The sequence below is a fragment of the Panicum virgatum genome, chromosome 5K (assembly GCF_016808335.1).
Source record: "Panicum virgatum strain AP13 chromosome 5K, P.virgatum_v5, whole genome shotgun sequence".
In the NCBI taxonomy this organism is placed as follows: Eukaryota; Viridiplantae; Streptophyta; class Magnoliopsida; order Poales; family Poaceae; genus Panicum; species Panicum virgatum.
In genome coordinates this window covers 24,471,191-24,494,799 of record NC_053140.1, presented here as the reverse complement: position 1 = coordinate 24,494,799, position 23,609 = coordinate 24,471,191, and the positions used below count along the sequence as shown (strand labels likewise).

The window sequence follows — 23,609 nt, the reverse complement described above, 5'->3', positions numbered from 1 at the left end:
TCACATAATTCTACTTAGAAACAATGCATACAGAGTTGTGATAAAATCAGGAACCCGAGCAAATAGCTTGCATCTCTTCTCTTGCAAATCCATCTATACAATTGCACATATTGACTGTGCTTTAATTTAGATGTCAATGAGATATGTTGATAAATTAACTGAAACTAACATCACATGCATGGAAGAAATATGCAGAAACAAAAAAAACAATGTAATGACCACATGTACAGATTACATTTTTGATCGATCAGTTGAGTGATGGATTGCTGATGCTCAAGTAGAACCAAGTTGGCGACTAAATCAACTGATGCTTATCTAATAATACATGCATGAGAAAAATGGGTGTTGTATGCATTTTCACCAAATCTGCATTTGATTATACTTTAATAGTTGAAAGCTACAAAGACAGCAATTGAAATACCTAAAATCTCGTATCCGGCGCCCATGAACTTCAAACACACCAAGAGCACCATTGACTAATGCAAAAGCAAAACTTTCACATGTTTCATCAGAATTTTCTGCACCAGAAGCCTCTGCAAACAAGAATAGATCCTGTCATCTCACAGTATAGAGTTCAGAATTTCTCTTCAATAAGACAGTAACTGAATGGAACTAAAAAAATGAATGAGGTGCATAACAACAAAAGATTTTCACCAAACCTTGCAATATGTTAGCATTTAATAACTTTGTTTTGTCCCTCTGGCTACCTTTTTCACCCACAAATCTTTGTACTCCACGATAAATGGATTCCTGACTGTCGCAATAAGCTGCATCTGCAAGAACATTTCCACACAACTCATATCAGATCAGTTCATGGCTTACCAAAATAAACATAACATCATCATGATGAAGGCATGGACAAATTAATTTATCCAGCAGCTCATATCAGAAGAATGACATCAAAAGTGAAGTGGTGAAAAAAAGGCATCAAATTTCTTGAAATCCTGCATATGAACCAAATGATCAAGCATGGATTAAGTAGAAGAATCTAACCTCCTGATGGGCAGACCTGCGAGTTCGGTCCGTTGGTTGCACAACTCGTCTCTTCTTGAGCACATATCTGCAGAGGATAGACTTTGCACGGTGAAATACTGAACAAAAACAGCTTAGCCCATATATGGAAACAAAAGAGCAAGAGAGGCTCACTTCTTCTCCACCTTGTGCCTCACCAACTTACCATAGCACTTGGAGTACTCTACATTCCACAGGCAGCTAGTAAAATCAACATGTTTCCGCAAATTCAACAAAAATTCAGAGAAACCACTTTGTGAACATATTTCTTCCGCTATTTGCAAATTCCAAATCTGAAAGAATAAACCATGTATTCAAATGCATGTACAACACCAATGGTGATATATTTCAGAATTAAAAAGATGAGCTAGCCGAGCAACAGTGGTGCCTAGTGTCCAATTACTGATTATGTGAGTCACATAGGCAATTAAATGGCAAGCATGAGAGTCAAGATAAAGAGCCAATCATATGATGGGCATGGTGGCTGAAGTGTCCCCTCATAAGAGAGAACTTAAATGTGATACAAAACACCAGTCCCAGGAGGCTGATGTCACATTTATTACATCAGATGGTTCATAACCGTACAAACCTTGGAGGACACTCGATACAGATGATAATAAAAAGTAACCAAGCTACGACATAACACCAAACTGCAACCCACATGGGGTCTAACTCGGGCTCAGAGTACCGCGTCAGCGAAAACATCTCGGACAGGGCCGGTTCCACAGGCAAGGTTGGGTGTAGGACGATAACCCTACTCAGCATCGTCTGGTACGAAGTCTGGGTCTTCCTCTGTAAAAAGTAAGAATGGGGTGAGTACAAACATACTCAGCAAGTCCAACCACACCCACGGAGGGGGTTATATTAGAATAATATGCATAGGTATATCAAGGATAAGGTTACAGTTTAATTTGCAGAAAGCTAAATTTTATACAGGGTTTATTTAGCAGAAAACATTTCAGAAACCAGTTTTTGTTTTGAGTAACACGGAGTTTAAGTTTTGAACTGCTACCGGACTCCCCGTCCGTCGTACCACACGGCACAACTGCCGGACACAAATCCAAAACAACTCACACCATCCCATCCCAAGAAACACTAGTTATGTGACCACACCGTAACTCGCCCAATACCGTGGGCACGGCTATTCGAATAGCTTTTAACTCTGCAGAGGTGTGCAACTTTACCCACAAGTAGGATACCACAACTCGAACACCGTCGTGTCGGTGTAGATCCCAACATAGCCATTACCCACCTTAGCTAAGCCTGACTAGCCATCACGGGATTCACCAAGGGGTCATCGACCTAACTCGGAAGTATAACCGGGGTATAAGTCACACTGAGCATATCCCTGCTCCTTGGTCACCCGTTGCTCTCAGCCCTCCTGATGGCTATCATACCAACTAGTGGGATTTATGCTACGCCGTTGCCCATTCAACGGTCGAGTGGTTTGCACGATAGTGGAGTTAGGTGAGATGACACACCAACTCGGTCCTTAGTTGTGACGAGATGGATATCTCCCTTCTTTGCCCTGCCACATTGACACGAGCACACCAAATGGCAAATCCGTAGAAATGCCATCCATCCCGTCTAAACTTTCTTTACAAAAACACCACATTTATCCCATCCCACACGCACACATTTTCTTTATAAAATAAATCGTATTATGAGCAGAGTCCTAAGCATTCTAATATCGATTAACGTCCAAGCAAAATCAGACATTAATCTAGGTGGTCAAGGAATGGTCATCACAAATCAAGGGGTGGCTATCCAACCGTGTTTTCATACAAGCAAAACATATGCAATTTTATAAAGCAGGCCATTGGGTTGTGTTTACAAAAAAATTAGGACAGAAACATGCATCAAAGGATGGGATTGAACTTGCCGTCTTCGTAGCCTTCGGGGAGGTCCTGTCCTTCGGGCTCGGGGTCGCGGAACTGGTCCTCGTTCCCTTGCTCGCAGTACTGCTCGCTAGCAGGCTCTCCTTCGGTCACACCGTGATCTACGACGCAAACAATCAAGACACAGAAATAAAAGTTTTATCGTTGAGCTCGAATCGGAGACACATAAAATATGGAGTATGAAGTAATAATTTCGAGTGGTTTCCTAATGGCATGGCCAAAACTAAGTTATGAGAGACGTGGAAAAGTTTCGGGTTGATCAGAGTTCATTTGGTGCATAAAATAATAGGTTGTGTAAACGTCTAGGGGTCAAATAAGGGTCTAGGGACCTGTTTGTAAATATTTCGGGAGAACCAGGGGCCTGTTTATGATTTCTAGAAATATTTGGGCCTATTAGGAAGGTGCAGGGGCCTAATTATTATTAAGTTTAAATAGTGGAGGATTTGTTTGCAAAATAGGAAAACAGGGAGGGTGTTTTTTGGAAAAAAAATGTTATAAAGGGAAGGGTTCTTTAATGGAATGGGAGGAAAGGGAGGGCCTAAATGCAAATCGGCCATAACTCCCCTTCCCCCCATCGCAGAACAGGGGAGGTGGCGCTGGGCGTCGGCGGCGGCCGATTCCGGCAGCCTGGGCGACGGCGGTGACCGGGGAGAGTGGGGAAAGGGAGAGGAAAGGGAGGAGCTCTGATTCCCCTACCTAGCTCGGGCTATGGTGGAGTGAGGCGGCGTGTTCACGTGGGCAGGCGGCGGCGGCGCTAGGCGGCTCTGGCGGCGGTGCTAGGGGAGCAGGGGAGGGTGCTGGTGGTGGTGGCCGGGGTTGTGGAGCGATGGCGACGCCGTGGGGGGGGGCCTTTTATAGCCTGATTAGGTCGGTGGAGCGGTGGGGGTAGGTGGCCGGCATCGCGAGGTCTGCGGCGACCATTAATGGCGCCCGGCCGGTCTTTGCGCATCGCGGTGTGGAGAGGGCGGCGAGGCCGCGGCACAGGGCGAGCTCGCTGTGCGTTGGTCGTGGCCCGGCGTGCTTGTTGGCGGCCCACGCATTGGCGCGATGCGGATGGCGGTGAGCGGCTTGCGCGGCTCGGCGGGGCGGCGCTGCGATGCGGCCAGGCGACGCGATGCGTCGTCGGCTCAGCGGGCAGCGGCAGGCGATGCGGCGGTGCACATGGGGAAACTGCTGTGCTGCACAGTGGTGTTGGCGCGAGCGGCGAGGGCGGGGTTGATGCGGCCGTCCTGACGACGAACGGCACGGCGGGCGGTGCGGCTCGTGGTGCACAGGCGAGCGGGGAAGGCGGTGGCGGTGCATGCACGCGGGGCTTGGCATGGCTGCGCGCGGTCGGTCAGTGCCGTAGGGGAGCGCGGCTCCGTGCGCCGTGGCACGGCGAGCGCGTGCTCGCGCACGCGTGTGCACGGGCCGGCGTGGCGTGCCGGGACGCTTTGGCCAGGGGAAAAGCCGTGGGCGGAGTGCGCGGCTTGTGCGGGTGGCATCGCGACGTGGTCGTGCGGGGTAGGCCGAGCGGAGGGCCGGGGCGGGCGGTCCGAGCGCGCTTAGGGAGGAGGAGGGGAGGTGCGCGCACCGGGAGCAGCTCGGGGGAGGCACGCGCGTCGGGGGGAGGGAGAGAAGGAAGGGAGGGAAAAGGAAAATAAAGAAAAAGAAAATGGGAAAATGGAAAAGAGGAAAAGAAAAGAAGGGAGAGTGAGAGAGAGAGCGGGATTCTCGGCGCCGACCGCGGCCGAACGCGCACGCGCGCCGGTCGCGCGTGACGCGCGGGACGAGGGTCAAAAAGGGAGATGCGATAGCGGGAGATTCAGATCCCGAGCTTGGTTCTTCGGGATATCGGGAGATCGGCGGAACATGGAAAATTCCCGAAAAGTTAGGGTTAGGGCTGTAAGGGGGAGCCGAGCTCAATGACGAAAAACAACTTTAGCGCACGATTTATTTAGTAATTTTTTGGGATGTTATAAACCTACCCCACTTAAAATGAATCGCATCCTCGAGATTCGGCTGGATCCTAAACAGATGGGGAAACTCCTTCTTTAGAGCGTCTTCGCGTTCCCAGGTAGCTTCTTCCACTCCGTGTCTGCTCCACTGAACTCTGTATATCCGTATTTCGGAGTTCCTAGTCCTCCTAGTGACCGTGTCCAGAATTTTGACCGGTACCTCCTGGTATCGCAGGTCTGGCTGTAGATCAATCGTTTCTACTGGCACATGCTCTGCTTCGGGTACCCTCAAACATCTTCTTAGCTGCGAGACGTGGAATACTGGATGTATATCTGACATTTCTTCTGGTAGCTCCAAACGGTATGCTACTGCCCCAACTTTCTTCAGAACTCGGTATGGTCCAATGTACCGAGGGGCCAATTTTCCTTGTACCTGAAATCTTCGGGTTCCTCGAATGGGTGATACCTTGAGATACACGAAATCCCCCGGGTTGAAACAAATTTCCCGTCTTTTCTTGTCCGCGTAGCTCTTCTGTCGGGACTGGGCTGCTTTCAGTTTCTCTCTAATCTCGGCTACTCTTTCTTCTGCTTCTTTTATGAGTGCGGGCCCGACTAGGGCACGTTCTCCAACTTCTGACCACATCAGAGGGGTTCTGCATTTCCTTCCATAGAGAGCCTCGAACAGCGACATGCCCAAGCTCGCTTGGTACCCGTTGTTGTATGAGAACTCGGCGTAGGGTAGACTCTGCTCCCAATCCTTGTCGTAAGTGAGGACACATGCTCTCAACATATCTTCCATAATCTGATTCACTCTTTCTGTCTGACCATCTGTCTGTGGGTGATAAGTGGAGCTAAAGTCTAGCTTGGTGCCCATGGCTTTATGCAAACTCTTCCAAAATCTAGAGGTGAAGTAGGTCCCTCTGTCTGAAACAATACGACTGGGCACACCATGCAGCTTCACTATATTCTCCACATAGAGCTTGGCCAGCTTCTCTCCGCCGTAGTTGGTCCGTACGGGTATGAAGTGAGCTGCTTTAGTGAGTCCACTATTACCCATATGGGATCATGTCCTTTCTGGGTTCTGGGCAATCCTACCACAAAATCCATCCCTATTTCATCCCATTTCCAAACCGGAATGGGTAGGGGTTGCAATAATCCTGCCGGCTTCTGGTGTTCAGCTTTGATTCTCTGGCAAGTATCACAACGGGCGACAAACTGTGCAATATCTGCCTTCATCCCATTCCACCAATATTTCTGTCTTAAGTCCATATACATTTTGGTGGATCCTGGGTGAATGGAGTAGGCCGAGTTGTGGGCTTCATCCATGATTATTTGCCTAAAATCTCCCTTCTGGGGCACACAAATTCTATCTTTATACCACAACGTTCCCCTATTATCCACTCTAAAGTCTGGTGCCTTATTTTCTCCGGTCTGCCTCCGGATCTCCATCAGTCCCTTGTCCGATCTTTGGGCTTTCCTGATTCTCTCTTCTAGAGTGGATTGGACGTTCAGCACTTGACTGGAGCCTCGAGGGACAATGTGCACATTTAAGCGTGCCATTTCCTCTCGTAAATGGTCATCCTTGGGCCCGTAGGATTTCTGACTGAGGGCGTCGGCCACTACGTTTGCCTTTCCCGTGTGGTAATGAATTTCCAAATTATAATCCTTGACTAATTCCAGCCATCTTCTCTGTCTCAGGTTTAAGTCTGGTTGGGTGAAGATATACTTCAGACTTTTATGGTCGGTAAAGATTTCGCACTTATTTCCAATCAAATAATGCCTCCAAATCTTAAGTGCGTGCACTACGGCTGCAAGTTCCAAATCATGGGTCGGGTAGTTTTGCTCATGAGTCCTGAGCAGACGGGAAGCATATGCAACGACTTTCCCATCTTGCATCAGTACATAACCCAATCCTTGTCGGGATGCATCACAGTAGATGACAAAATCCCTATGAATATCCGGTAGGGTCAGCACTGGGGCGGTCGTCAATCTTCGCTTCAATTCTTGGAAACTCCTTTCACACGACTCCGTCCAGGTGAATTTCTTCTCCTTCTTGAGTAGCTCTGTCATGGGCCGGGCTATCTTGGAAAATCCCTCAATGAATCTCCGATAATACCCAGCTAATCCGAGAAAACTCCTGATCTCACTGACATTGGTTGGTTGCTGCCAGTTGGAGACTGCTTCGACCTTTTTGGGGTCCACAGCTACTCCTTCTGCGGTCAAAATATGACCAAGGAAGGATACTTTCTCCAGCCAGAACTCATACTTGCTGAACTTGGCGTATAGCCTATGCACTCTCAGCTTCTCCAGTACTACCCTCAGGTGCTGTTCGTGCTCCTGGATACTCTTTGAGTAAATAAGTATGTCGTCGATGAAGACTACGACAAACTTATCTAACTCGTCCATAAACACTTTGTTCATGAGGTTCATGAAATAGGCAGGTGCATTTGTCAGCCCGAAAGACATCACCGTGAACTCAAACTGCCCATATCGAGTGACAAAGGCTGTCTTCGGGATGTCGCTCTCCCTAATCTTGAGCTGAAAATATCCGGACCTCAGGTCAATCTTGGAAAAGTACTTGGCCCCTTTTAACTGATCAAAAAGATCATCGATCCTGGGGAGGGGGTACTTGTTTTTGATAGTGACTTCGTTCAGTGCCCGGTAGTCTACACATAACCTCATACTTCCGTCCTTCTTCTTGACAAATAAAACCGGGGCTCCCCAAGGAGACGAACTTGGCCTGATGAAACCAATCCGTTGTAACTCCTCTAGTTGTTTCTTTAACTCTGCTAGCTCAGAGGCTGCCATCCTATAGTGTCTTTTGGCTATAGGGGCGGTTCCAGGGACAAGGTCAATAACAAACTCCACATCCCTATCTGGTGGCATACCGGGGAGTTCTTCGGGAAAGACATCTGGGTATTTATTCACTACTGGAACTTCTTCCAAGGGTTTGGCTTCCATGCTAAACACCATCGGGTTTGCTCCACTCTCTCGGGTATGACAGGTCATTCGGACTCCTTCCGGGTTCGTGAGGTGTACCACCTTGTCAGTACATCCTATGAGGCCATTGTGTTTGCTTAGCCAGTCCATTCCGAGGATCACATCTATCCCTTCTGACTTAAGTACCACTAGGTCTGCTAGAAACTCTACCCCACTTAAATTGATCTTTACCCGTAGACAACCCAGTTGACACTTGATGTCTCCTCCGGGCGTCCGGGTTAATAGGGGTGTTTTTAGTAGTACTGTAGGTATTTTATGTTTCTCCACAAAACTTGAGGATATTAATGAGTGTGATGCTCCAGATCAAACAATACTGTTGCAAGAGTTGAGCTGACTAGGTACTCACAGAGTACTACGCCCTGAGCTCCTTGAGCTTCCTGCGCGTCGATGTGGTTGACGCGGGCTCGTCCAAAAGACTGCTGGGATTGCCTCTGCTAGTTGTTGTTGTTGTTGCTGTTGCCGCGGAGGGGCACTCGGTTGGCACCGGTCAGAACTGGCTTGGGTCCGTTCACTGTGTTGGAGAAAGCTGAAGTAGCCGGCTTGTTCTTGGCATAGGGACAGTCGGCGATGAAATGACCCGTCTCATGACAATTGAAGCAGGCCCTCACATTGCTGTTGTTGTTGGTGACCTGGCTTGCATTACTCTGTGGGGCCCTCATGGTGCTCTAGCTTCTGGGCTGGGTGTTAGGGGCTCGTGGTCCTGTCACTTGCGACTGAGTTCTGTACTGCATTGGGGCTTGGGACCTTGGTGCATTGTAGCTGAAGCTTTTGGCCTTCTGGGAATGATCCTGCTGGCGGGCCTTGCTCTCCAGGAACTTGCGCTTGTTATCTTTTCTTTCATCACTCTTGGCCTTCTCGGTGAGGATTGCTTTGTTCATCAAGGTGTTGAAATCAGGATAGATCTGAGGGGTGAGCAGGGTCCTGAGTTCTGGGTTTAGTCCCTTTTTGAACATATCCTGCGTTTTCTCGTCGTCGTTCACTTCTTCTGGTGCATAGCGAGCCAGCTCCATAAACTGGTGAGTATACTCTTCTACCGTCATACTCCCCTGCTGAAGTGCGCGGAATTCATCTGCCTTGCGCTTCATGGTGGCCGAGGGGATGTGATAGCGGCGGAACTCCCTCACGAATTCATTCCAGGTGATGGTGGAGGCATCTCTGGCAGCAGCGCAGTAATTTTCCCACCAGGCTAAGGCAGTCCCGGTGAGTTGATGTGCCGCCAGAAGGACTTTATCTCAATCCTGGCACCCAAACGGCTCGAGCTTCCTCTGGATCACGCGGAGCCAATCATCTGCATCCAAGGGATTGCTGGATCCGGCAAAAGTGGGTGGCTTGGCCCTCAGAAAAGCTGTCAGCTTGTCATTAAAGGTCTGCTCTCGTGGCTGCCTGTTCACTAGAGCATTGGCCAGTGTCTCCAGTATGAGAGTCTGGTTATGGATTATTTGTGCCAGGTCCGTGAAGGGTGGTGGTGGTGGTGGTGGTAGCTGTGCATCATGATTTTCTCCTCTGCCCTGACTCACTTCTTGTTCTTCCTGAGGATGGTTTTGCCCGTTAGGACGTACTCCTGCATCAGCGGCTGCAGGGTCCCTGACGCGGGAGGCCCTCGTAACGCTTCGGGAAACCATCTGTAGAACAAGTGGGTTGGGGTTAAGATTAGGTAATGTTTAAGTTGTTTAATTCGTGTAATCAAGACAGAATCAACCTTCTGCCGAAAAGCACACAACAACAAACACACGATTATGGCAAACAAGCACACGCAACTTTAATAAAACAAGGTAGGGGTACAACGCGGGGACACAACTAGTACGCATACTACACGTCCGGGTACAGATTCATACTTAGGGATACATCTTAAACCGAAAGGGCTAGAAGAGTACAACAATAGGGTAGGGTCGGACATTCTACTCGCGGGGCGAGCCTTCTTCTGGGGCAGAGTTTGTGAGCAGTCCTTGCTCGCCGTCCTCTAAGTTCCCGTTCTCCTGGGGCTGCGTAGCAGCTTCTCCTTCACCGACGGCAGTAGACCCTTCGGGGTTCTCGGGTGGGGCTTGCGGGGTTATCACAAGTGGTCCCCATCCTATGACGGGTGTCCCGAGTAGAATTTGGCCTTCTCCGATGGCCAGAACTGGGGTTCCACTCCTGGTCCGTTCTTGCATGCGCCGGTCTCGGGCTTGTCTGAGGCTCTCCTGTGCAACTGCTTCACTGCCGATCGCGGCTGCGGCTCTTGCCTCGGCTTGGGCTGCTCGGACCTGTTGGAGCCTCACCGCGAGTTCAGCTTGCTCAGCACGATGGGTCTGCTCCCTCAGCAGGTGGGCTTGTTCATCGAAGAGCTGATCCAAAGCAGCTAGGTAGTTAGCCACTTGATACAGAGGGTCCTCTTCATAGCGGCGCCGTTCCAGGCTTCTCATGCGAGCTTCCCAAACGGGGGTTCTGATGGCCGGCGGGAAGAACTTCATTGGTGTGGGTGCTAGGTGTTCTTCGAAAATCCGGCACAGGTAACGGAGTGTCTTTCTGATGGCCAAGGGATAGGTGTCTTGTTGCCTAAATCCCGTAGCGGTTACTCGCCACGGCTGGATGTCGGGGTAGCGATCACTCCTGGCGATGACCAAGATCACCCTGCAGCGGAGGGTACCATGGTGCTCGTACTCTCTGCTGTAGTACCTTGGGCGTTCCGTAACGCCAAGGTTTTCCAGGGCGTTGATCAACAGGCTAGGGAAGCCAGGTGCAGCTTGGCAGTCGCCCTGGGTCCATCCTTCCTCAGCCATCTGAAAACAAAGATAGAGTGAAAAACTTGCACAATTATTTGGGATATACAAAGGGAGTAGGTGATATTTATTATTACAACATGGTGGGGTACAAACTTCATGGATACACGATTATCAGGGCAAGGTTCCAGCTTGGGGTGCTACTCCTATCATGGGGACTCTTCCTCGATCCTAAGAGGGCGCTTCTTCAGTGAAAGATACTGATCCATCATGTCTTCTTCAGTCTGAGTACCTTTAGCCCAGTGGGTTTCTTCGGGTTCTTCTTCCTCGGTCTGAGTACCTATATCCCAATGGGTTTCCATGGGTTCTTCTTCCTCTATCCATCCACCTATTCCTCTGCGAGCCTCGTACTCTCGCATTCGGGCTTGGAGAGCGGCCAGGGAATTCTCGGCGCGTGTGGCTCTTGCCTGTTGCTCTTCCAGTTCTGCCTCTTTCTCTTCCATTTGGACTTGGAGGGCGGCTAGGGAATACTCGGCGTGTACGGTTCTTGTCCGTTGTTCATCCAGCTCCTGGGTTGCCTTTTCTGCTCTGTGGACTTGTTGCTTCAGTTGTGCTGCTTGCTCGCGGTAGAGCTCATCCAGGCCGGTGAGATAGATGGATAGGTGGGATACTGTGTCTTCCAGGTCTTCTTCTTCCCTTCCGAGTCCTCTCATCCGGGCGATCCAGGTGCGTCCTCTTCCTTCAGTTGGCGGGAAGAATCCCATAGGAGTCCGCTGAAGGTGTTGTTTGTAGATCATTCGGAGCCGTCGCAGGGCTTTACGGGCGGCCTTCCAATAGGTATCCGGGAAACGAATCCAGTGGTGGAGATGAACCAAGGGTCCACATCAGGGTAGCGGGTGCTTCTTGCTATGAAGATCATCAGGTCACACCGAAGAGTGCCCTTGGAGTCGTACTCCCGATAGAGAAACTCTGGTGGGTCCACAACTCCGATTCGTTCCAGGCTGAGTATCAACAACTTTGGAAGGCCGGGATTTGCGTGACAGATTCCGCCAATCCATCCATTGTCAGCCATCTAGAATAGGGCAAGAACCAAAGGTAAGTGTTTGTGTCAAGAAAGGGTTATGGATAGAAAAGTCCTAAGATAAAGGGTCTGAAAATGGGTTTCGCTCCTAGGGTCACGTCCTACGGCCAACCTACGGCTCTGATACCACCTGAAGCGTCCCCTCATAAGAGAGAACTCAAATGTGATACAAAACACCAGTCCCAGGAGGCTGATGCCACATTTATTACATCAGATGGTTCATAACCGTACAAACCTTGGAGGACACTCGATACAGATGATAATGAAAAGTAACCAAGCTACGACATAACATCAGACTGCAACCCACATGGGGTCTAACTCGGGCTCAGAGTACTGCGTCAGCGAAAACATCTCGGACAGGGCCGGTTCCACAGGCAAAGTTGGGTGTAGGACGATAACCCTACTCAGCGTCGTCTGGTACGAAGTCTGGGTCTTCCTCTGTAAAAAGTAAGAATGGGGTGAATACAAATGTACTCAGCAAGTCCAACCACACCCACGGAGGGGGTTATATCAGAATAATATGCATAGGTATATCAAGGATAAGGTTACGGTTTAATTTGCAGAAAGCTAAATTTTATACAGGGTTTATTTAGCAGAAAACATTTCAGAAACCAGTTTTTGTTTTGAGTAACACGGAGTTTAAGTTTTGAACTGCTACCGGACTCCCCGTCCTGTCGTACCACACGGCACAACTGCCGGACACAAATCCAAAACAACTCACACCATCCCATCCCAAGAAACACTAGTTATGTGACCACACCGTAACTCGCCCAATACCGTGGGCACGGCTATTCGAATAGCTTTTAACTCTGCAGAGGTGTGCAACTTTACCCACAAGTAGGATACCACAACTCGAACACCGTCGTGTCAGGTGTAGATCCCAACATAGCCATTACCCACCTTAGCTAAGCCTGACTAGCCATCACGGGATTCACCAAGGGGTCATCGACCTAACTCGGAAGTATAACCGGGGTATAAGTCACACTGAGCATATCCCTGCTCCTTGGTCACCCGTTGCTCTCAGCCCTCCTGATGGCTATCACACCAACTAGTGGGATTTATGCTACGCCGTTGCCCATTCAACGGTCGAGTGGTTTGCACGATAGTGGAGTTAGGTGAGATGACACACCAACTCGGTCCTTAGTTGTGACGAGATGGATATCTCCCTTCTTTGCCCTACCACATTGACACGAGCACACCAAATGGCAAATCCGTAGAAATGCCATCCATCCCGTCTAAACTTTCTTTACAAAAACACCACATTTATCCCATCCCACACGCACACATTTTCTTTATAAAATAAATCGTATTATGAGCAGAGTCCTAAGCATTCTAATATCGATTAACGTCCAAGCAAAATCAGACATTAATCTAGGTGGTCAAGGAATGGTCATCACAAATCAAGGGGTGGCTATCCAACCGTGTTTTCATGCAAGCAAAACATATGCAATTTTATAAAGCAGGCTATTGGGTTGTGTTTACAAAAAAATTAGGACAGAAACATGCATCAAAGGATGGGATTGAACTTGCCGTCTTGTAGCCTTCGGGGAGGTCCTGTCCTTCGGGCTCGGTGTCACGAAACTGGTCCTCGTTCCCTTGCTCACAGTACTGCTCGCTAGCGGGCTCTCCTTCAGTCACACCGTGATCTATGATGCAAACAATCAAGCACACAATCAAGACACAAAAATAAAAGTTTTATCGTTGAGCTCGAATCGGAGACACATAAAATATGGAGTACGAAGTAATAATTTCGAGTGGTTTCCTAATGGCATGGCCGAAACTAAGTTATGAGAGACATGGTAAAGTTTCGGGTTGATCAGAGTTCATTTGATGCATAAAATAATAGGTTGTGTAAACGTCTAGGGGTCAAATAAGGGTCTAGGGACCTGTTTGTAAATATTTCGGGAGAACCAGGGGCCTGTTTATGATTTCTAGAAATATTTGGGCCTATTAGGAAGGTGCAGGGGCCTAATTATTATTAAGTATAAATAGTGGAGGATTTGTTTGCAAAATAGGAAAACAGGGAGGGTGTTTTTTGGAAAAAAATGTTATAAAGGGAAGGGTTCTTTAATGGAATGGGAGGAGAGGGAGGGCCTAAATGCAAATCGGCCATTCCTCCCCTTCCCCCCGTCGTAGAACAGGGGAGGTGGCGCTGGGCGTCGGCGGCGGCCGATTCCGGCAGCCTGGGCGATGGCGGCGACCGGGGAGAGAGGGGAAAGGGAGAGGAAAGGGAGGAGCTCCGATTCCCCTACCTAGCTCGGGCTATGGTGGAGTGAGGTGGCGGGTTCACGTGGGCAGGCGGCGGCGGCGCTAGGTGGCTCTGGCGGCGGTGCTAGGGGAGCTGGGGAGGGTGCTGGTGGTGGCGTCCAGGGTTGTGGAGCGATGGCGACGCCGTGGGGGGGCCTTTTATAGCCTGATTAGGTCAGTGGAGCGGTGGGGGTAGGGGGCCGGCGTCACGAGGTCCGCGGCGACCATTAATGGCGCCCGGCCGGTCTTTGCGCATCGCGGTGTGGCGCGGGCGGCGAGGCCGCGGCACAGGGCGAGCTCTCTGTGCGTTGGTCGTGGCCCGGCGTGCTTGGTGGCGGCCCACGCGTTGGCACGATGCGGATGGCGGTGTGCGGCGTGCGCGGCTTGGCGGGGCGGCGCTGCGATGCGGCCAGGCGATGCGACGCGTCGTCGGCCCAGCGGGCAGCGGCGGGCGATGCGGCGGTGCACATGTGGAAACTGCTGTGCTGCACAGTGGTGTTGGCGCGAGCGGCGTGGGCGGGGTTGCTGCGGCCGTCCTGACGACGAACGGCGCGGCGGGCGGTGCGGCTCGTGGTGCACGCGCGAGCGGGGAAGGCGGTGGCGGTGCGTGCGCGCGGGGCTTGGCACGGTTGTGCGCGGGCGGTCAGTGCCGTAGGTGAGCGCGGCGCAATGCTTTGGCCAGGGGAAAAGCCGTGGGCGGAGCGCGCGGCGTGTGCGGGTGGCGTCGCGACGTGGTCGTGCGGGGCAGGCCGATCGGAGGGCCGGGGCGGGCGGTCCGAGCGCGCTTAGGGAGGAGGAGGGGAGTTGCGCGCACCGGGAGCAGCTCGGGGGAGGCACGCGCGTCGGGGGGGGGGGGGAGGGAGAGAAGGAAGGGAGGGAAAAGGAAAAGAAAGAAAAAGAAAATGGGAAAATGGAAAAGAGGAAAAGAAAAGAAGGGAGAGTGAGAGAGAGAGCGGGATTCTCGCCGTCGACCGCGGCCGGACGCGCACGCGCGCCGGTCGCGCGTGACGTGCGGGACGAGGGTCGAAAAGGGAGATGCGACAGCGGGAGATTCAGATCCCGAGCTTGGTTCTTCGGGATATCGGGAGATCGGCGGAACATGGAAAATTCCCGAAAAGTTAGGGTTAGGGCTATAAGGGGGAGTCGAGCTCAATGACGAAAATCAACTTTAGCGCACGATTTATTTAGTAAATTTTTGGGATGTTACAGTGGTCCCAATAGCAAAGATCTATAGAGCAAAATCAAATTTAAAATTTTAACACAATCGAACCAATGCAATACATAAATATCAAGAACATGTGCATATACATTTGTGTGTCGTTACAACCAGTATTAAAGTAGAATTATCATACATATAATAAAAAAATCTGCAAGACAAAATTGACTAAAAAGCAAAGCTATGAATTGCGTGCCAAAAAAAAGTAGTACCAAGCATCAATGGAAACTAAATTGCGTGCATTCCAGAACATGGATACAATGCTTTTTAAAATGCCTTCCTAAATTACCTGAGAATGGGACGAGTTTGCATTGCCGGACCTCAAGTTCACATCAACCATGCCTTCCTGCTTCGCTGATGAGAGTGTCTCCATTCCAGAAGTGCAGCAGCAATTTTACAGAACAGCACATGCTCACAAGTTTGTGATGGTCAGTGATTGGCAGAAAAATAAAGGCCTTCCTAAACAAAAAACACACTACTCTGAAAGGAGACATGTAAGCAGTTTATATTCTGAAGCATATCTTAATGTTACATCCAGCTTTAGCACTGGTTTCAATAAACATGACGCCAAGGTCCATCAAGACTTGCTTGTTCCATGAGATGCAACAGAATTCAGCAAGAATATAAGAGTGACACGTTGAGATTCCAGTTCTAGTGACAAAAACAAGCAACAAAAAAACACAGGCTCATACACATTGAGTAAAGATACATAGTATATGCTAAGTAAATCTAGGCTTAAAGAAAGCAAAGCTTCCAGCTTTTTGCTAAATGCCAACCCAAGATATGCGCTCCAGAAGAACGCTCCAAATGCCTCACTGAGATTGAGCCCTGGACCCAGGTCCCACTTGATATACTCAGCAACAGCACATGGGATTATTCTGAATCACAAAGTTTAGGGTGATATCCACCAGAAAATTCCTACGAAATGCAATCCAAATATTTTTAGTTATTTTTTTGCTTGGTATGAATTTTGTTGTCAGTATCAACAACAGCACAAATAAATGTCAGTATCTCACGCAATATCTTTCAGTTTGATGAAGCAAGCCTGAAATCAACATATAGCTCTGTTCATACGACTGTAAGCTCTGGTCACACAATAATCGGCGGATCCCATACAAGTAATGCTGAAGTTCAGATTGATTGAGAATAGAATGGCTGATGCAGTGATATTGAAATACTACATGGTAACTGTATTTCGGTTCCTTCTTTTGCTACCTGGAAATACATTCTGTATTTTCCAAACTCACCGTGGTTGTGTCGGCAAGTAGAGAGCAGCAACAACAGCATGGCAGCTGGCAGAGAGCCACACCTTGATTGAGGACCAGCAACAGGTTCTCACCATGCTGTTCTTGCTCGCCACAGCCAAGACCGCATCCCCATCGGAAGCTTCACCATCAGAGCCATATGATTCTTCATTCAGGCAACTCATTTATATAGCGTACTTCATCACCATTGAATATCTTTATGATCTGAATATTGGTCACTTCTGGAAAAAAACTCATTAAATCATGCTTTTATATTGAAACAAGTGATATGCAGGAGAGAAAGACAGCTCTACCACCTAGATATGAATATGCGTGAGCAACAGATTTAATAGATTTCGAGCTAGGGTTTGAATATTGGACGAAAAAGAAAAGGCACGATTATGAGATATCGTACGGGGAGGCAAAAGTAGCTGCCAAAGGTAAGCACCTCGTTACCTCTCGGAGCGCAGTGCAGATGGGCAGGGGCAGCAAGATCCGAATCGGTGGCACCGTCTTCCACCGGACGCATCGAAGGAGGATGCCTTTGACTGGGAGTAGGTCCCAGATCGCGGGTGTGGCGGCCGGCTCGTTCACGGCCTGGGACTGGGAGGAGGGAGGATGGAGGTGTGGGCCGCACCGGAGCCGAGCCGAGCTCGCCGCCAGCTGGAGCCGTCGAGGCCGCCGACCTCGCCGCCCTCCATGGAGACAGAGGGGTGGATCCGGCCGCCGCCGACCCAAATCGAGGGAGGAGGAGGGGGAGGAAGGCGAGGGAGGCCGAAGGAGCGCCTCGCGCACCTTGCTGGGGGAGGGAGGAGGCCGCTCACCGGCCCGGGGGGCGGCGAATCCGGCCTCCGCCGTTCGCGGATTCAGCATAGGAGGGGCGCGGATCCGGCACACCTCGCTGGGGGAGGGAGGAGGCCGCTCGCCGGCCCAGGGGGCGGCGAATCCGGCCGCCGCCACCCGCGGATTCGGCACAGGAGGGGCGCGGATCCGGCGCCGCCGCCGTGGCCCTGCGCAGAGGAGGCCGAGAGGGAAGGAGGCTGTGGCGGTGCTCGAGCTCGAGCCGGAGGCTGGAGGCACTAACGGCGGGCGGGTTTGCCAGTTCAAGCGCGGCGCGCGGGAGTCCGGCGGCGGCAAATGAGTGCGGGGTGGGGGGTGGGGTAGATTCAAACGCGGGGCGCGGCAGAGGGGCGGGCACACACGCGATGGGGGTGTCCGCTTCAACGCAACGCGCGGATCCATATAACAGGGTCTGTTGGATGGCGTTGAAGCTGTGTTAGGATTGTTGGGAGCCATTGATTTTTACACAGTCGAGATTCGGGGTACAACTTAATTGGTGCAGTGTGAGCTGAACATCTCAGCGGGGGGCGTGGAATTGGGTGGACGTAGCGTAATTCAATCGGTGCTTTATTGGATGGACTAGTAAGTTGGCCCGTGCTAACGCTACGGGTTAAAAAAATTGAATATATTTAAGTGCAACATCACATAATTATACTCAGAATGGTATCTGACTCACCAGTTGTGCTTGCTCAATTGTTGCTCTGAATGCCATTCTTTTGTCCTTTCTTCCTTCCATAATTCGGCACAAAGTGGTGAGATAAACTGAAAGAAAAAAAACAATAGTTCAAGCTGGGAGTTAAAACAATAATATTTATTCACATAAAACAATAGTTCTTCCTAATTCCCACAGGCCAACTGGGAGTTAAAATTTTTTAAAGACAGTAATCCAGTTTTCTACTTTGATCAACGGCATTTAGCTCAACATTTTCAAAGTCCAAGCTGTCTTCTATTTCAGAAAGCTTAGAACAAAAATATTCTACAGAAGCATTTCAGTTCCTAACCCATGTCTTCTATTTTTGTATGACAGGCTGACAGCAGCCTAACCCATGTCCACACAATTCCAGTAACGCACTCTCTCGCCCTTTTCTTTCTACCAGTTGTTGCTCCACAAGTTTAGTTTATCAAGGAACTGCATCCTTCCATCCTCTAATCACCTACAACAATATATATTTTGTTTACTTTATTTGACATATCTTGAAGTGGCAGTTATAATTCATATAGCCAATTAACAGCTAAATGAAATTAGCCATACTCACATAGTACACATAAGTGCTAGCACAACTGATAATCAAAATGAGCTTGAAAGCTTCATCACATGGAAGATAGGACTACTATCTTGATCTGCATTTTCATCAGATGCTAAAACAATAATAGCACACGCTTAGAAACAGAAATTAAAACCAATTGTCTACAATTGACTGCATTCACAACTCACCCGCCAAGAATGCTGACAGGAAGCTCCATATCTGAATATATGAGATTGGCTGTATCATTTCAAGCAAATCACCACATATAACCAGCTATAAGTCAATGTTTTTTTACCACGACCATACTTCAAATGTGGATCATATCAATTGAACGAAAAAGCAGTGCATCAATCAAATGAAAAAGCATCATATTATGCAACTTCCAATGATGCTTTTAGCAAATCCTCTCGACTGCGGATACATAGGCATGTTAACCCCTCCCAATTATGCTTTTAGCAAATCCCATATTAAATGCAGGATCAATTATGCAACTTCCAATGATGCTTTTAGCAAATCCCATATTAATGGTTTGTCACTGAAGCAATTTAGCAAGAAAAGAACTCACATGATCTGACTATTGAACCCAAAAGTAGATAAATGTACCATGCACCAGCTACGAATGCAAGGGTGTGTATTACCTCATTCTCAGCAAGGCACTTGAGAAAGATTATAATGTAGTGACAAACATGAGCCCAAGCAAAGGATAGATCACCGGACACAACATTTAAATATAAGATAATCACCAAGTAGAGGTGTTATATATGTATATAATGCATAGCTAGTAAATATCACCATCTTATAAACTGAGGAGACAACAATGCTTCACAGTAATTTGTGTCACTAGTTCAATTTTAATACTATAACCAGGGGAAGCTCGAAATTAAGTCAACAGGTAGAACATCATGTTTCATAAATTTTATGAGTCATCATATGATCATAAACTTGGAGCATCACGGCATGGTAGGAAGTCTAGTAAAGTGGAAAAAGGGACCATGCCTAGTACCTCACAAGATATTTGATCATCAAAGCATATCCACCATGACTTGTTAACATAACAAGACAAAGAGCAGGTCTTAGGGGTCTCAGAAAAATATTATCATCATTTGATCATGATGTTGGAGCCTAAGGGCACAAAGAGAGTGAAAAAGTTATAATAATCGGCGCCCAGTACCTCACAACATCTTCATCATCATTTTGTACCATAGGATGGATAAGGATCTGGAACAAAACTCTCACACGGAAAAGAAGATGGTAGAACAAAAAGGCAACTTAAAATGAGTCAAAAGCAGGCAATGTAAAAGTAGATTTGGCATACACAACAGCACAAGCCTTGATGTATGTCAGCTGCTGGAAGCAAGCAATAGCAGACCATTGTTATCGATAGAACATTTAACTAAACAACTTGAAAACTATATCCAGTATTAATCGACCAAATCTAAAATACATCAAACGGTTGCATAGTTGTACAAAATTGTGAAATATGAGTACCATATTAAAGCCACAACCTGCAGACCAATTATGCACATAATTTGCAACCTTGGTGGTAACCTATCACTTTCTGAACCCCAATAACAAGCAGCAATCGTAGGGCAGTAGTAGTAAAGGGGGATTGGGGGATAAAGTTTTGTGAACTTGAGACCAACATTGGTGCCATGGATTGACGGGCCCCATAGTCCAGCCGCAGCTTCCATGGCCTAAACCCTAGATCAGGACCTCAATTGGAGGAAATCAGAGAGAGGGAGGGAGAGACATGCTTGACCTGAGCAGCGAGGATGGCTGGCAGTGGAGCAAGTTCCGCATCGGCAAGCACGCGAGGCAGGACCCCAACGGCGTGCGCGGGCACGGCATGGCGAGGCTGCCCAGAGGCGTCGCACGCGAGAGCAGCACAGCAGATCCCGGCGAGGCACTGGAGGAGGCCGCGACCAGTGCGAGCCCCCCCTCGTCCTAGCGCCCACGTAGGAGATAATATCGGTGGGCGGCGGCAGCCGGAGAGAGAGAGAGAGAGAGAGAGAGAGAGAGAGAGAGAGAGAGAGAGAGGGAGAGAGAGAGGGCGAGGATGAAAACAGAGAGGGGGGAGCGGATTGGATCACCGACCTAGGCGCTCCTCCTTCAGCGTGGCGGCGGCGGCGGGGGCCGCAGCAGTGCCCGCGCGGGCGACCAGGGCCGCAGCAATGCGGGCTAGCCGGCGCGGCCTTCTAGGGTTAGGTTGGCGGAGGAAATCGGACCGGGAGGCGCCGCCGAAGGGGAAGGCGAGGGGGAGGAAGACCCCTCCCAACGGCGAGGTGGCGCTATCAGGGAGGCACCGCCGGGGGCGAGATGCTGGCGTCGGGACTCGGGAGGGAGGCGCGGGTCGAGTGGCCGCGGTGGGGAGAAACCAGAGTGCGGGAGAAAAAAAAGGATAGAAGCGAGAGGGAAAAGAATGAAAAAGAGAGGACGGCCTGGAATCGAACCGTGGGCACTGCGGGTGACGCGCGGAGGCAGGCGGGGGAGGGGCACTCGCATTGAAGCCACGCGTTGAAGCCGCGTTGATCTGGTTCGTCGGTTTTCACAGCGATGTAATCTGGTCCCTCCGTTTGTGATGCTGGGGATTGTGGGGATACAATTTTTTGGTGCGCATGGCGTGCCTCTCTCAGCGGGGGTCGTTGGACGGTGTGGACATAGCCAAATTCAATCGGTGCCTTATAGGATGGATAGATAGATTAAAGTTTCAGGTCCGAAGGATGCATTGAAGCCAGGGATGATCCAAAGGATACTGGTCGTTGGATTGGGTTGAGCACATCATGCAAGGATTGTGAGCTATTGATTTTGATGGAGGGGAATTTCTATATACACTTTTCTAGGTGCACAACAGTTTGGCTCCTCAGCGGGGGACTTTGTTGGGTGGCCATAGGGAAACTTAATCCGTGCTTTAGGGGGTAGATAGAGGAAGAAGATGAAAGGCGTTGATGATCTGGTACAGCAGAATGAGCAGGATTGCGTTTTGAAGACTGGATGGTGAATTTATGAGAAGGGATGTGATGCTTTGTTATGGCCTACGAGGGAAGGTAGCAAGATTTATTTATCTGCTCTCTACACTGTAACTTTCCGCATAACTCTTGACCTTCCTAGAGCCATCTTGACATTTCAGGAACCGAAGAGTCAGGCTGATTTTATATGCTGGCACATGCACCAATAGATTTCCATCCAATGATTCACATTTGCACGCTGATATCATGATGACGTGGCAAAATGCACACTCGCTACCGCGACCAGGTTTCAGTCAAGAAAGATACTACAGTTTGAAAAGAACTTGTATGTAAACATCGGACGGTCGAGATTTATTCTATACCACTGGAACACTGATTAGTAGTGAGGTAGTATAGCTAGGTACTAAAGAGGTAGTATAAGAGTAATATGGGGCCGGAAACCCAATGTTCAGGCTGGCGCTGAAAAGGATGCCCGCACAGGCCACCACGAGGAGGAGGCGCCTGTATAGGGCCAGGCACCCGTTCTATAGGTCTGCAAGAGAGCAGCGAGGCAAGCGGCCCTGCGTGCATGACAATGGGCGGCGGCCTGGAAGGGAGGAGAGTGTTGCAGATTGACAAGGGGCGGCGGCGGCGGCCTTGAAGAGAACGGCCACATGGAGGGGATGGGGGCAAATTGCAAAAAATATAAAAATTATTCTTAATTTTTATTAATTTACTAATGAAAATCTTATCCCTTCTAATGAACGACTGTATCTTTTCTATACTAGCTACCAAGTGGTAGTATTTTCTATTGTAGCTATCGAAAGTGGTAGTATTGTGTGCATCGTAAAAGAGCCACCAAACTATGATTTTCACGTGCCTTCCTGCTCCATTCATATGCCGGCACCACTGTTTGAGCAAAGAGATCACATGTTTACATTGCCAAGTAATTATTGCTCACGCTCCCCAAGCGTTGACATGCATGGAGATTGAGCACGAGATGATTGTCAAACTCCTGTTTCGGAGGAATTTTGTGACAGATCCCACGTCTGTGTGAAAAAATAACCAAAACTTTCCTATCCTTTGAATCTCTCGGAATGTGACGTCATGACCCTAGCTCGGATATTATATACTGATGATACTAAATGGATCAGATACTAAGAGCGGAGCTGCCCCATTATAGTATCCTTAGTTTCCCAATTAAGCTAGAAGTGAGTTGCTAGAAACAATATAATTATGTATGGAAAATGTTTTCAGCTTGCCAAAACAACGATTGAACTGGAGACGAATGATGTACAAAATTACGTGCAGGCCATTTGCAATCCACCATGACATTCAGTTGTTGTTTCTATCACCTTAATTTACATTACCCTCACATTGTGTAGCTAGCTAAACATTATTCTTGCATTTACTGGGTTTCAGCTGATCCTAAGAAGATAGGCCATTTGCGTGCTCTAGATGGATCTGCTGAGAGGCTGCAGTTATTTAAAGCAGATTTATTAGAAGAAGGGTCCTTTGATGCCGTAGTTCAGGGTTGTGAATGCGTATTCCACACAGCCTCTCCATTCTACAATAACCCAAAAGATCCTCAGGTTTTTTTTCCCTTTTCCTAGTTTATTTCTTGATAAATTGCTGTACCATCAGTAGCAATTCTTTCATGCAAGCATTTAGATGATATTCATTGTCTCATTTTCCTGTCATATCATCTTTATAGCAATTTGTGTCTTGTTCTCATTTAATTTTCTTTTTAGGTTCTTATAATTGTTTTGTAGTAAAGGAAGCATGCTTGTTAGACAATCACAAAGCATTGCCCGTCACTAACTTTTGTCCAGCAATGTTGGTAATTTCTGTGATGAAGGATTAGATAAAACACCCTTAATGATGTCAGGAGTTTCCATAGTATAATCCTTAATAACTCTATGGTATGCAATTATACTTGGGAATCTCCTTAATATTATCCAATATTTCCATAGTATAATCATCTTCCTTTGGCTCACTTAATTGTTAGAAAAAAAGTCCATTTTGCTCCCCTCAACAATTCACTTTGTCCATTTAACCCCCTAAACAAAATTTAGGCTCAATTTACTCCCCCAACAATTCCAATTAGTCCAATCTACCCCCTAATAATATTTCTCTTTTTTTTTCTCCGCATACAAATTGAGTTTTAAGTTCAATTTTTTGAGTGGATAGAGAACATAATGCTCTATTTTAAAAAAATACATTAAAATTTTTTCATGATTACTT

General features: G+C 48.6%; 1 protein-coding gene and 3 long non-coding RNA genes across 7 annotated transcripts in view; 1 reads left to right on the top strand and 3 right to left on the bottom strand.

Annotated features, from left to right (window-relative positions):
* Nucleotides 1-23,609, top strand: part of LOC120706968 (phenylacetaldehyde reductase-like) — a 31,840-nt gene that overhangs the window by 4,933 nt on the left and 3,298 nt on the right. The window contains exon 2 of the mRNA XM_039991728.1: nt 22,788-22,957. Coding sequence (XP_039847662.1) covers nt 22,788-22,957 — 170 coding nt within the window. The remainder of the gene's footprint in view (nt 1-22,787; nt 22,958-23,609) is intronic.
* Nucleotides 355-1,258, bottom strand: LOC120706973. Of its 2 annotated transcripts, XR_005688612.1 has the most exons (4): nt 1,147-1,258; nt 1,010-1,060; nt 708-773; nt 355-533 (listed from the first exon to the last, which is right to left on the bottom strand). It is a non-coding gene; the product is annotated as an uncharacterized LOC120706973 (long non-coding RNA). The 2 variants fall into 2 exon arrangements; XR_005688611.1 differs by lacking the exon at nt 355-533 and having other exon boundaries at nt 756-773; nt 994-1,060; nt 1,178-1,258.
* LOC120706971 lies at nt 1,268-17,243 on the bottom strand. 3 transcript variants are annotated; one of them, XR_005688607.1, is made up of 3 exons: nt 16,790-17,243; nt 15,379-16,575; nt 1,268-1,304 (listed from the first exon to the last, which is right to left on the bottom strand). It is a non-coding gene; the product is annotated as an uncharacterized LOC120706971 (long non-coding RNA). The 3 variants fall into 3 exon arrangements; XR_005688608.1 differs by having other exon boundaries at nt 16,782-16,877; XR_005688609.1 differs by having other exon boundaries at nt 15,379-16,572; nt 16,790-16,812.
* On the bottom strand, nt 17,749-18,366 carry LOC120706972. Its single transcript, XR_005688610.1, has 3 exons — nt 18,175-18,366; nt 17,850-17,935; nt 17,749-17,776 (listed from the first exon to the last, which is right to left on the bottom strand). It is a non-coding gene; the product is annotated as an uncharacterized LOC120706972 (long non-coding RNA).